General features: G+C 34.1%; 1 protein-coding gene across 11 annotated transcripts in view; it reads right to left on the reverse strand.

Annotated features, from left to right (window-relative positions):
- Nucleotides 1-14,184, reverse strand: part of LOC309809083 (sodium channel protein type 1 subunit alpha) — a gene marked incomplete at both ends in the record, with an annotated part of 86,232 nt that overhangs the window by 2,201 nt on the left and 69,847 nt on the right. For all 11 annotated transcript variants that reach the window (XM_082629813.1, XM_082629804.1, XM_082629812.1 and 8 more), the window contains 5 exons: nucleotides 1,137-1,407; nucleotides 2,978-3,075; nucleotides 6,388-6,529; nucleotides 8,069-8,122; nucleotides 10,781-11,062. In XM_082629813.1, the coding sequence (XP_082485939.1) occupies nucleotides 1,137-1,407; nucleotides 2,978-3,075; nucleotides 6,388-6,529; nucleotides 8,069-8,122; nucleotides 10,781-11,062 (847 nt within the window). The remainder of the gene's footprint in view (nucleotides 1-1,136; nucleotides 1,408-2,977; nucleotides 3,076-6,387; nucleotides 6,530-8,068; nucleotides 8,123-10,780; nucleotides 11,063-14,184) is intronic.

Consider the following 14,184-nt stretch of genomic DNA (forward strand, 5'->3'; position numbering starts at 1 on the left):
TGACACTGGTCTCTCAGCTCTCTTCCTTAAAGCTTCTTTCTCCATTTGCCTTTAAAATAATGAAATAGTGATTGAGCTGAAGAGGAGCTCAAGAAATTAAGTACCTTTGAGTTACACTACTTCATTCTGTAAAGAGTAAGTAAGTGTGTGTGTGTGTGTGTGTGTGTGTGTGTATGAGTGAGAGAGAGGGAAAGAGAGAGAGAAAGAGAGGTGAATAAAACTAAGTACCCTATCCACAACTAATTACACCACAGATTACTGTGGGAATCAAAGGCTACACACAACATATGAGTTGGATAGAAAATCAACTTCTTCAGAGGGGGGAATGGCATAAAAATCTGCCCAATGGAGGTGCCCCCTATTGGATCATAAAATATTGACCCAATCATATTATTATCTGGTTTAGGAAAGAATGAATACTTCAGGCCCACAGGCAGACTTCTTCACTTCACTGGAGCTAGAGTTGTATCTTGAATGAGATGAGCTATTGGTCATGTGACCTGTTTAACATTCCAGGCTTTGAAGTGTATGACTGATGAAATGATGTTCCATGCCACATCACTTCTTTTGTGCATCATTACTATAAATTTCAAGGTAATCTACAAAATATCCCATACTCTGCATTAAAGAACTTACCATCTGCAATTGCTGACATTTTGCTGTTAGCTTTATTCTCTTTTCACTCTATGCTCTTCCTTACTTGCCACCAGCTTCCACTCCTGTATACATGCTAATGACTCTGTGTCTAAGTCTCTGATGCACTGTCTCTCCTGAGTACCAGACTAAATTTCTAGTCTTCTCTTCAATAGAGCTATTTAGATATTGTATAGACTATTCAATGTCAACAAGTCAAAAACATCTCAATCTTAGTTAACAGCACATTTCTAGTTCAAATGAATGAGACTTTGGTATATTGACAAATAATATACCTAGTCTAAAATGCACAGAATAGGATACAATACTCTATGCATAGCAGGAGCCTCATTTTGTAAGAAAGAGAAACACACCAGTATGGAATACATTAAAATTTTCACAGTGGTTTTCTCTGAGTGGTCAGATAATCTCTAATTTAAACTTGATTAGTCTAACTTTTACTTTTATTGAGCTGAACTTAAGAGACCTGAAATAATTCTTACCTACAATGGAGAGAATGACAACCACAAAATCAAAAATATTCCAGCCTATGGTAAAATAATAATGGCGGAGGGAGATGAGCTTCAGCACACATTCTCCAGTGAACAGCACAATGAACACCAGGTTGATACGTGACAAAATGTTAGTCACATATTCACTCTGATCGTCAGTTTCCACCATCATTGTGACCATGTTGAGACAGATGAGAATCATGATGCTTATGTCAAAAACTTGTCTGGTTACGAAGTCAAAGACCATTCCTTGAAATTTGTTCTGTAGAAAATCAGAAATGCTTTTAGCAACAGAGGTGTCTTCCTGTACACATTAGCTTCTACATAAGTATTTTCTGCACTAACTGACTGTCTAGTATTATAACTAGGAACCACTGGCCCTGAATTTTGTAGAAGATGGTTTATAGCACATTGTTTTTTAATTTAGTTACCTAAATTGCTATTTACCAAAATGTATTCCACAGAATAACAATCCCTTGTCAAAAGGGGATTTCTGATAAGAAACACTGCATACTATACACTTTTCTGAGAGGCACAAAATGAATATTGATGTATTAAAATTATGAGAAGTTAAGAAACCTGCTTAATTTTGTTATACCAGAATTTCCCACGATCAGTTGGACCATGAAGCAGTTTCAAAATATAGTATCTAATAACATTCCACTTGCCTTATTCTCAAAGAATTGTTAGAGGGAACTTGTCATTTTCATGACACACCAATAACATTATGCATTTCAAGTCCATGTGTGGCAATACTGATGCTCTTCCACCAACCAGTCTTTGCTGACATTGTCACACACAGAATGCTGAGTCTATACAGGGATAATCAGGCCAGAATGACATTCCTTAGCTTTGATGTCACAAATTCATGTCCCTTGTCAGTGATCTATGGTTCTGCTCCCTGGTTCTGCCACTACATTCACTACAGGCCATTGTCTGGCCCATTTCCCTAGGCCACTGAGGAACTTTGAGGACATCGTCTATCTTACATTTTTCCTACATATAGTTGACTCATTTTTACTTCCAGTGTTAAGGCTTAACAGAGGACAGTATATGTTTTTCATCATTCTCAAGAAGGCAAGTGTTGGCTAGCACAATATGAATATGAATGTTCACTAGCATTTTATTCCCTAAAGCACCCCAGGAGCTGTTTTAACCTCACAGGTCATCATCATAAAAATCAGTACAATGTGGGATAAGGCTCCTCCATTTCACGGCAGTTATCTCATTGGTTCATCATGGAAACATGACATTTGGTTATTTATCATCATGAATTGTACTTATTGACTCTGACTTCTGTAGACATTAGTAATTTCTAACTTTATAGCCTTATATATGAATATTAGATACTAGAAGTCTTTCCTTCTCCAAAACAACTGGTACCTCTAATGAAAAATAAAATGGAAGTAAGGTGTTATTTCACACAACAATTCATCAACTTGTTAATCTATCAGAAAACTGCATGTTTTTTAACCCCATCCAAGATTACTCTTCTGTCTAACATTACTTGGCAATTATTCTGAGTTATATGATCAAATTCCTTGTGCATATCACACTGCCTATGTGCCCTTTGCCATTTTGTTTGGATTCTAGTTGTGTAATTCTAAATGCCTTGAAGATAAGGGTGCATTTTCTGTTTCTTCTTTTTCCTTTTGGTCTCTCCTTTTAAAAAATAATTTTTACCATTACCATAAAAGGTATGAATTAATGATGCTCTAAAAGTGGGAGAAATCTTTGCTGCTGGAAATGTTAGCTGCTATCTCTTCTGTGAGAAAACCCATGAAAGTTTTGTTTTTGTATTTTTTTCCCCCATGTCATTTGGTATTTCTTACCCCTGGTCTAGGTATAGGCTTTTGAGGCTTTTTTGATCCTAATTTTTTCATTGCATTATAGTATTTCTTCTGTTCTTCTGTCATAAAGATGTCTTGTCCTCCAAAGTATAGAAAAGAAAAATCAAAACTGGTTAAAACGGTGTCCCTTTGTACATAGTTTTTTAATATTAAACTTAAAATAGGAAAGGGACAATTAAAAAAGGAAATGCAAAATTCAACCAATTAGCATAATTATGCCTGGGATTTTAAATTTGAAAAATTAAAACTAGTTTTTAGATACTATAATCTTATTTATTTCTCACAATCATCCAAAATTGACTTTATTATTTTCACTATTATTTTATGGAGGAAAAATTCCCAGAATCTGAGAGGTTAAGTATTTTACCCAAGACCGTAAACTCAGGAAGTAGTACAATTTGATTCACTGAGACACTAAATACGTGGTTCCTTTCACTACACACACTGCCTTTCAGAAGTTAAAGACAATGATTTTCTTATTCATATGTAGCAAAGATTTAGAGTAAGTATATTGCATGATGGTTTACATTTACTCATAAAAAGCCACTTTCACTCTGCCAAGAATTGGAGCAAAAGGATGGAAAGGAAACTGGCCAAGTTGGTAGATGACTTAGGGGAAAAGTCAGAGGTCATACGTATGGCAGGTATGTGATATGATAGGCCAGTAGGTACAGAGGATTAGAATTCAGGCTAATAAGTGAAACGAAATAGCTTGATAATGACAACGGAGTAATATCAGTAATAATAAAGGGGGCTAAGGGACAGAAATGTTCCATAAGTGAAAGAGTCTCATCCAATGAAAGCACTCATATAATAAGAAAACAGACTGAGCAAGTGAAATGAAGGATCAGTACTCAAAGGAAGAAAAATAAATGGCAAAAAAAAGGCCTCGAAAACATATTCAAACCTACTAGTAATAAAAGACATGAAAATTAATACAATTTTCATTTTTCAAATATCAAGTACCAAAAAACAGAGAGAATGTTTGATGCCAGTGAAACAGCAGTGACCTGAGCACATCTATATGCTTTTTTTTTTTTTAACATCTATATTGGAGTATAATAGCTTTACAATGGCGTGTTAGTTTCTGCTTTATAACAAAGTGAATCAGTTATACATATACATATGTTCCCATATCTCTTCCCTCTTGCGTCTCCCTCCCTCCCACCCTATCACACCCTTCTACGTGGTCACAAAGCACTGAGCTGATCTCCCTATGCTACACGGCTGCTTCCCACTAGCTATCTATTTTACGTTTGGTAGTGTATATATGTCCATGCCACTCTCTCACTTTGTCCCAGCTTACCCTTCCCCCTTCCCATATCCTCAAGTCCATTCTCTAGTAGGTCTGTGTCTTTATTCCCGTCTTACTCCTAGGTTCTTCATGACTCTTTTTTTTTCTTTGATTCCATATATATGTGTTAGCATACTGTATTTGTTTTTCTCTTTCTGACTTACTTCACTCTGTATGACAGACTCTAGGTCCATCCACCTCACTACAAATAACTCAATTTTGTTTCTTTTTATGGTTAATATTCCGTTGTATATATGTGCCACATCTTCTTTATCCATTCATCCAATGATGGACACCTAGGTTGCTTCCATGTCCTGGCTATTGTAAATAGGGCTGCAATGAACATTTTGGTACATGACTCTTTTTGAATTATGGTTGTCTCAGGGTATATGCCCAGTAGTGGGATTTCTGGGTCGTATGGTAGTTCTATTTTTAGTTTTTTAAGGAACCTCCATACTGTTCTCCATAGTGGCTGTATCAATTTACATTCCCACCAACAGTGCAAGAGGGTTCCCTTTTCTCCACACCCTCTCCAGCATTTATTGTTTCTAGATTTTTTGATGATGGCCATTCTGACCAGTGTGAGATATCTCATTGTAGTTTTGATTTGCATTTCTCTAATGATTAATGATGTTGAGCATTCTTTCATGTGTTTGTTGGCAATCTGTATATCTTCTTTGGAGAAATGTCTGTTTAGGTCTTCTGCTTATTTTTGGATTGGGTTGTTTGTTTTTTTGATATTGAGCTGCATGAGCTGCTTGTAAATTTTGGAGATTAATCCTTTGTCAGTTGCTTCATTTGCAAATATTTTCTCCCACTCTGAGGGTTTTCTTTTGGTCCTGTTTATGGTTTCCTTTGCTGTGCAAAAGCTTTTAAGTCTCATTAGGTTCCATTTGTTTATTTTTGTTTTTATTTCCATTTCTCTAGGAGGAGGGTCAAAAAGGATCTTGCTGTGATGTATGTCATAGAGTGTTCTGCCTATGTTTTCCTCTAAGAGTTTGATAGTGTCTGGCCTTACATTTAGGTCTTTAATCCATTTTGAGTTTATTTTTGTGTATGGTGTTAGGGAGTGTTCTAATTTCATACTTTTACATGTACCTGTCCAGTTTTCCCAGCACCACTTATTGGGAGTATGAGTGGGCATGTTACCTGGGGAAAGCAAAACACTTTACTCTTGGAATTTATCTTAAAGAAATCATTACAGGCTCAAATTTTTTTGGCACAAAGACTTTTGACCAGGCACTATTTAAATTATTAAAGATTAGAAACAACCTAAATCATCAATCTATTGGAAAATGGTTAAGAAAATTATGATAATATATATATGAATACTTAACAAAATGGGAAAATACTTATGTTAAGTCAAAAAAATTTACAATTATAGACCAAATAATTTCAATAACAAAGATATGTGTAGAAAAAGTTTGAACAGAAAAACATAAAATGTGAATAGTTACTCCTGAGTAATGATATTTCTTCACTTTCTGTGTTTTTGATAATATGCATATACAACTGGGATGATAAAATGGGCTTCATAAGTGATAATAATTAATAAAGAACTGTTCAATTCAAGGCTGGAACTGATAGCTTGTAATTAACATCAGGGAGAACGAAGTGGGAATACATAAAATGAGCCAAAAAAGAATTAAAAAATGTGAAAAGAAACACTAGAAGAAGCTTACCTCTCATGCCTAATTTACTGCAAAGATTTTAAACGTTTTTGCTGGAAAATATATTTCAAGGAGGGAAGTTGTAAACATAAAACAACAGGTTGACTCTGGGAAACAGGTATATGCCTGGGTTCTCTTCTAGTTCTTTTTTTTAATTATTCTTTTTCAAAAGAGAAAATGTGGTACCTGAGTATTTTTTCTTTAAAGGGGAGAGAGATTTTGTGAACTTATGCACAGGAGAATGGAATACAGCCATTCTTGGCTTTTTATACCATGAAAGGCATGGGCAGTGAATGGCAGAGGGGGAGGATGCAAAAATAGATTTTAATATATAATCCCATTTGGTTTCTGAGTTAAAGTACTCATTTGGTGTTGAAAACCCTTCAAATAATTTATTATCTCAGTGGGAGAGAAAATATTAGAAATACTTATCTTCTTCTTTTGCTGGTTGAAATTATCTATGATGACACCAATAAACAGGTTCAAGGTGAAGAAGGACCCAAAGATGATGAAAATAACAAAGTAAAGATACATGTATAGACTTTCCTCATACTTAGGCTGGAGTTCCACCTACAAAAGGAGAATATTTTGTAAGATATTACAATACATTTGATGCTGGTAGTCACTGGTGTTTTTCATGAGAATAGAAAAGAAAATTTCTAGTAACACTTAAGCAGTACTTTTCTTTATTTCCTCTAAATCAGCTACCTCTAAAAAAAAAAATCTCTGAAATTGGCCTTTAGGATAATTTTTTATGTGAAAAACAGAGTGTTCTCATGTGAAAAATACAATATGATGGTTTTGAAATGTATTTTTTTCTAACTATAAATACAACTAATATCTTGCCATTTGGACAGTAGTGTACTAAATTGGGGGATTTTTTAAGGTATTGCATTTTAATAATTTTAAAATTAATAGTGAAAAAAATTTTACATCAGTAAATATGCATAGACTATGTTTAGAAATAATCATTCCTGATGCATGAATTTATTTAGCAAACAAGAATTGAGTTACTTATTTCGATGTTTGGCATCCTGCCTGTAACATTATAACATTCATTGAATTTTTCGGATTGAGTAGACATAACTGGACATGCCATCTGTTAAATCCTCAACTGATAATTTAATCTCTAGATTGTACTCATAATAAATAAGCATTTGAGCTTTTACTTAGCACTTAGTAAAGAGGTAAAGGAGTCACTATAGATAGTGCCCTAATAGATTCATGTCCTCCTAAAGATAACAGAGTTAAAAACCAACCAAACACACAAAACAAAAATAATAAGTAACAAAGTGAAATAACTCATCTCTGGAGGATATCAGGAAAGTACTCAACATAAAACTGAAGCCACTTATGGGAAATGCACATCAAGAAAGATAAAAATGTGCTTATCAGATCAGTTCAAAGATTCCAGGGGTAAAGTTCATTCTTCATGATTATAGAAGATGGGACTTCAGAATGAAAAGATAAAGAGAAAATACTAAATTTTACAAATTTTGAAGAGCAGAGTTGGAATGAGCATGGATTTCAATTCTCTTCTTGAAGCCTGAAAAAGACTATTGTAGGAGAAATCAAAAAAGTAGGTCTTAGGTGATAGAAACTTAAAGGAAACTGTTGATCACAGAAATGATAACAGTCTCTGTAAAGGTTCCAGTAAATTTATGGATGCTATAATCATATAAAAGAATTGATTTTAAAGTGACTATTACAGAAAGCTAAGGCTGCCTAGACAACATCCCTAACTTGTCTAATATGGAGGGTAAACTACTGATGGTAACCATGTATTTCTTCACATTTGCTCCAGCATGCCAATATTATTATTGATTATATAATTGGTGGATAAAAAGGAAACAAAATAGAAAAATAGTTAATAGACAGATATTTGTTAGTTATTAAATATACTCATGTGTTACATTAGTTTGACTTCCATTTTGATATATCTTACTAAGGTCTTTCTGATAAATACTACTATACTTGAGTATTAACTTGAGTCATACTTTTCCCTTTTTAAAAATTCATTGTAGAATCATTCCATTTAGCTGCTATGCTCTGTTAATTTTAGTGCCTAATCAATATTGTGAAAAGACTTAGGATATAAAGAATACTTACATTTCTGGAATCAACTGCTGCATACATTATATCCATCCATCCCTTAAATGTGGCCTATTAAAAAGGATATGCATGTTTTACTTGGGAGTAAAAATAATTCAGACCTGATGTTTAATAAATATTCTTCCTGATATATTTCTTTAAAAGGAACATTTCTAAAAGACATCTCAAAACAAATTTTACATGGATTTTGGACAACGTCTCAGTAAGTCTCTTCATTTCTAGACCATATAATAAACAGAATGGTCATTTGATATATCTTCCTGCTTGAGAACCAACTCACAAATACTTTTCAGTTCTTTTTTTTTAACATCTTTATTGGAGTATAATTGCTTTACAATGGTGTGTTAGTTTCTGCTTTATAACAAAGTGAATCAGTTATACATATACATATGTTCCCATATCTCTTCCCTCTTGTGTCTCCCTCCCTCCCAATCATGCAATATAAAGTGCTATCAAGATTTGGTGGAATACTTTTAGAAAGCTTTACAAATGCCAACACATTTGGCAATGTTTGTAGTAGCAAAACAACTACAACTTAGACCTGACGATCATCCACTAAAATCTATCTACAACTTGATCAAAGCGACTGAAAGTTTATGATTTCTCTTGATTGTAACACTCTAAGGATCATACAGGTATACAAAAAGTCAGTTGCAACTAACATTTTAAGAATTTTAAAGCATAACATCTAGAAATAATCCTATATTCCACTTTCTTCTCTGTAATTTTTAAAAATAATACTCCTTGTTTTTTTTTTCTGTTTGTTTTGTTTTGTTTATTGGGTGTTTTTTTTTTGGCCATGCCACATGGCATGTGGGATATTAGTTCCCCAACCAGGGATTGAACTTTCGCCACCTGCGTTGGAAGCACGGAGTCTTAACCACTGGACTGTCAGGGAGTCCCTCTTCTTTGTAATTTTTGATGAGAGTGAGTTAATTTGGGTAAGAAAAGTGAAAAATAGTACACTTGGTATTCCAAGTGTAATAACTTACAGTAATTTGTTACTTGCCCTAGGACATGAATTTTGAGCCCTACGGGCCTGAGAGGATTATTCCTTAGTGAGCAAGTCTAGCAAAAAGCTTTCAGCATCTGTATCTCAACACATCTTTGTTTTTATAACGCTTGTGAAGTGGTAGATGTCATGGGAAGAAAGCCAAGTAAGGGTGCTTGTGATGGCAGTGAAGAGAAAGTAAAGTTTCTTAGCTAGAAAATAGAACTTATTTGTCTATCAAAGAGGGAAATGTTGAATGTGTCAATGGCTGAGGTCAATGATGGAACAAGTTCATCACACACTAGGTACAGGAACAGAAAAAAGTGATTCAAGGAACCATTTCAATGAATTGCTAATCAACAGAGAGATGATTCTGTATAAAGCCAAGTATAAATCAGTACTTCAGTAGCAGAATTTATTTAATGGCTTCATACAGGATCTTTACCCCTTGTTTAGTATTTTAAGGGACTGCTTGAAATTTTCAATTTTTCTTTCTCAATTTTATGGAGGAAGTGATATAAATCAGTGATATTTACAAGTGTGGTTATTAGTTAAGTGTTAGGATAAGGGCCCAAGGAAATATCATCATGTGTCTACGCTAATATTTAAAGAAACCATACTTGCCATATTATAAAAATCTCTATTTTAATTGCATAAGCATTCAGAGTAAGTCAGAAACATCTACAAGAGAAATAAGAATTTCTAACAAGAAGGTGGAAAGAACTTGTAAAAGAATCACAGTACTGACACCTCTGAAAGAGATGCAGGAGGATTTTGACCAGTCCAGGTTTGTTTGCTTGCTTAATCTCCTGGCTGAACAATTAAAAACACAACCCTGGTGAAACAAAATAGATTTCTTCCCTAAAGACTCTGCAGAACCACAGGAAAGAACTTATGCAGTTTTTTTTCTTTTTTTTAAAGATGAGTTTTCAGTGGCCAAAATAGAACAGTATTTTTACAATGTTTTTCAAATGACCTAGACTCTGTTTTTACCCACTGCTCTCTTGTGATGCAGCTGCAGTCAGAAGCAGCATCAAATGAAAATGTTTAAGAGGCTACCATCTTTTACATTTTTATAAATTGTGAACTATTTTTCTGTCTTAAAGACCCAGTAGTGAAAACATCAATATTTAGAGAAAAAAAAAAGACTTAAGTAATTGTACTGAAGGCCATTCGGGGTGAGACAACAGCTGCTTGTGTTTGATTTCTGTGTCTGAGTGTTACCTGGTATGAGGATCTAAACCTAAAACCTAAATATCATTCCCCAGTCTTCAATCCAAATGATACAACTCAGTAGCAGTTAATTTAATTCCCACCAATTTGTTACAATCCAATCAGGTGTGTTAAGGGTGTATGTTTGGGGGGAGGGGGTGATCCATCAGTGAAACAAGCTTTCCAATTGCAATAGGAAAAATAATAGCAAATTTATTGATTTATTAATCAACTTGTTCACATGGGAAGAGAGAGTAATATGAGAAGAAAAAAAGACCTTTGGAAAGAACTAAAACACCTGGCCACTATCAACTATGTCTGCACTGTTTAAATATACTGACATTTCCACCCATCTGGGTTCATGAACTTGTACTAATAAATCAAAATTAGAAAAAAGGAAATATGTTATCAACTTTCTTCTTAGTAACTAAATAATAGCTGTATGTCATTACTTTGTTATTATTCCAAACAATAAACACATTTCAGAGAAAAGAGTGTTCACTTACAACTTGAAGCAAAGAGAGATACCCAAATCCTACATTATCAAAGTTTACTTTCACATTTTTCCATCGGGCAGTCTCATTTCTTTCTATTAGTATTAGGCAATCAGAATGATTATTCACTTCGCTGATGTCAAACATGTCACCAGTTGTGGTGTTAACACAGTGGTAGAATTTGCCAGCAAACAAATTTACGCCCATGATGCTGAAAATTAGCCAGAATATAAGACAAACCAGAAGCACATTCATGATGGATGGAATTGCTCCTAAAAGGGCATTCACAACCACCTAATACACAAATGGAAAAAAAAGAAAAGTCAGAATTCTTGTTGGTTAAAAGAAGACATTCCCCTAGTAATCTTTAGTCATTCTTGTTTTTTTTTTTACTATCAAGATTATTCTAAGATATTTAAAAGCAAAGTAAAAATGTTTTAAAATGAAATACATTCTTTCATAAGCAATACATTTAGGGAAATGAATTTAGATAATATATCAAAGATAAAAAGGTTTTTAAAAAGACAGGAGAAAGTACTGAAAGGTTAAAGGGAAAACAAAATCAGAGGAATTTGCTGTCAGGTGAAGTCAGAAAATTTTTTATTAGAAAAAGTAAGAATTCCTAACAGAGAAAATTAACTCATTAAAAAAGGCAGTATATTAAAGAATGAAACTAAAATGTTGGGACAAGAGTTGATTTGACTGATATATTTTACTAAACTAAAAATTCAGATGTATAAATACAAAAAATTATTAAATACCTAATATAATTTTGTCCTTAATTATTCATGCATTGCTATGACTAATAATTTTTGCATAAGAAGCAAGACAATTTAGCATTATGTATTTCATTAGATCATCACATCGTTTATTTCAAGCTCCAGTCATATCAGTTGTTTCATTTACCGAGTTTAATTTGATAAACTTATTTTAAATGAAACATAGTAGAAATCAGTTTCTTAGGAAAATAAGAAAAGGAGGGATGCCATTTTTGGGATGATAGCTCCTAAATCTGATGTGATTATATCAAGTTCTGTATTAAATAATTAGATACTGTTTTTTTAATGGAAGCATTTTTGCCCCTCTTATCTTTATTCCTGGACCACAAATTAAAACTCTGAGTTTTTATATTTAGCAACACTGTAGGGAGGACTGTCCTTGCTTCCTTCTCTACAGTTCCCATTGGAGATGCACATGAGTAGCTGAGAGATAAAGACAGGCCCTAAAATGCTCCTAAGTGGCAGATGATGCCTCAGACTTGAACATTCATAGCTAAGTTGAATTCTACCTGTGTACCTCTAGGATTCTTGTCAATCTGAAAGTGGGCCAAAGGAAATAATAAAACCATTAATGACGAAGAGGGGAATGAGAATGAAAAAATGAAGTCAGTTGAATTATCTAGGCATATCCAGATGATGTGAGCTATGCAGCCTACCAAGCTGACACATGGCACCTCACCTTTATCTCATGTGGCCGTCTGCATTAATACAACTGCATGAATAAGTCTTTATTTTATACTTCACTTTAAATGTTTGGATACACTTAGATTTCTTTGGATTCAAGATATGAAAGCTGAAATCAAGTTATTATTTATTTCCCTCCTTTTCCAAACATTTTGCCTACCATCCAGATTAAAAAGCTTTTTCTACTGTGCACACACAAAGCACATGTTAAAATGCAGGGGTTTTGGGGGTTTTTTTGTTTGTTTTTTACCTACAACATCCAATTTAGCCCATGAGCAGAACACTGGCTACCTACACCTATTTCTTGAATTCTTTTCACATCAATCTGTAAGTCTCACACTTTTTTCTTCCAAACTTTTCTCACCTCTATCACTTCTCCATTTTCATGATCGCCACCCTAGTTCTGACATCTGTTAGTACCTACTTGTACCATTTTCAGAGTCTTCCAATTTCCTCTTTCCTTTAATTCATATAAGATGAATTAATTTCCAACTCTCATTTAAAATTATTTAATGGCTTCCCACTGATTATCAAACATTTTCCTTACCTTGATGTTCAAATCACTCCTCAATCTACATTTCTAGTTTTAACTTCCCTAGCCACTTAGCCTTCATGCCAATCCAACTAATGTAATTACCATGTGCTAATAACATTACCAGAGAATTGAGATGCCCTTTCCTTTGAAATTACTTGTCCAATACCTCCCCTTCTGAAACACTCTCTCTTTTCACAAGCTGTAGTTTAAGCAGCACTTCTGTCATGGAGCCTCATTTCACCTCTCAGTTTAGCCTCCAAAAGAGAGATGAGTGTTTCCTCTTTTGAATTCAAAAATCAGAATTCCTGCACTGGACAGGACTATAGAGATACTTTACTACTGCATTCTCATTTGGCAAATGAGAAAAATGAGCTAAGCTAGGTTAAGTTCAGAATGTAGACTAGAAATGGCATCTAGTGCTTCTTCTACTCGACCTCACTAATTTTCCTTAGAGTCACTCGTACTTATCCGGTACCCAGATTGCTCTGTGTTAGAGTTAATGAATGGATTCCCATAATCTTGACAGATAGTAGGCTTTTTTTTTTTTAATTTAAGACAAAAAATATATTTGTGAACTCTCCAAGCCTTTGAGTGCCTTGAATACAGGAATATAGCAGGTGCTTTGAATACAGGACTACAAAAATGGTGATTGAATGAATGAATGAAGTAAAGGTTAGCTTAGCATTTATTGATCAAAACATCATTTTTAAATGCTATTTCTGGATATGGTATGAGAATAAAGAGCTGAACACAAAATAAGTTGGGGTTAGCTAATAAGTCTGAGGGGTTTCTTTTGAAACTGGGGATTGGATTTGCACTAAAATTAACTCTATGCAATTCATGATATAAGCAGCAGTGCCTTTCAAGATACATTTACAACGTTGGCATACATTTGGCCCAGAGAAAACGTTTATTTTTATGAAGATAAAAGGATTTACTATACAAAGGTCCATTCATACTTAAAATCTCATTAAATTAGGCAATGAAGGATGAGAGAAAGGATTGTCTTTTCCCAGGAGCCCCAAGCCCTTCCTTGGTTCAGCACAGAGAGAAGGGTATTAACTCCTTTCTGGCTCTAGGGAACTGCAGTAATTGGTTCCCAGGTGGTGAAGGCACTAGACAGAATTGGACTAAACAAGTTGGAAAGAACAAATTGAGGTTTCAGGCTGCATAAAAGGAGGTTCTAAGAAAGGAACTATCTTAATGAATTAATACTAGAGGTTGCTTCTCACAAATGTTTTGCAAAACGTCATCAAAATAGAATTTCTGTATTCTAGCACACAACTCACTCTTACAGAAACTCTGTCTCTGGTTCATTATCTGCTTTTTAAATAAATCAACATGAAATGAGGGATTGATAATTAAATATGCAAATTAATGTTGGGAATTTTGATACATGTAGAAATGTCCTCTTGTCT

The sequence above is a fragment of the Mesoplodon mirus genome, assembly GCF_964341445.2.
Source record: "Mesoplodon mirus genome assembly, chromosome: 8".
In the NCBI taxonomy this organism is placed as follows: Eukaryota; Metazoa; Chordata; class Mammalia; order Artiodactyla; family Ziphiidae; genus Mesoplodon; species Mesoplodon mirus.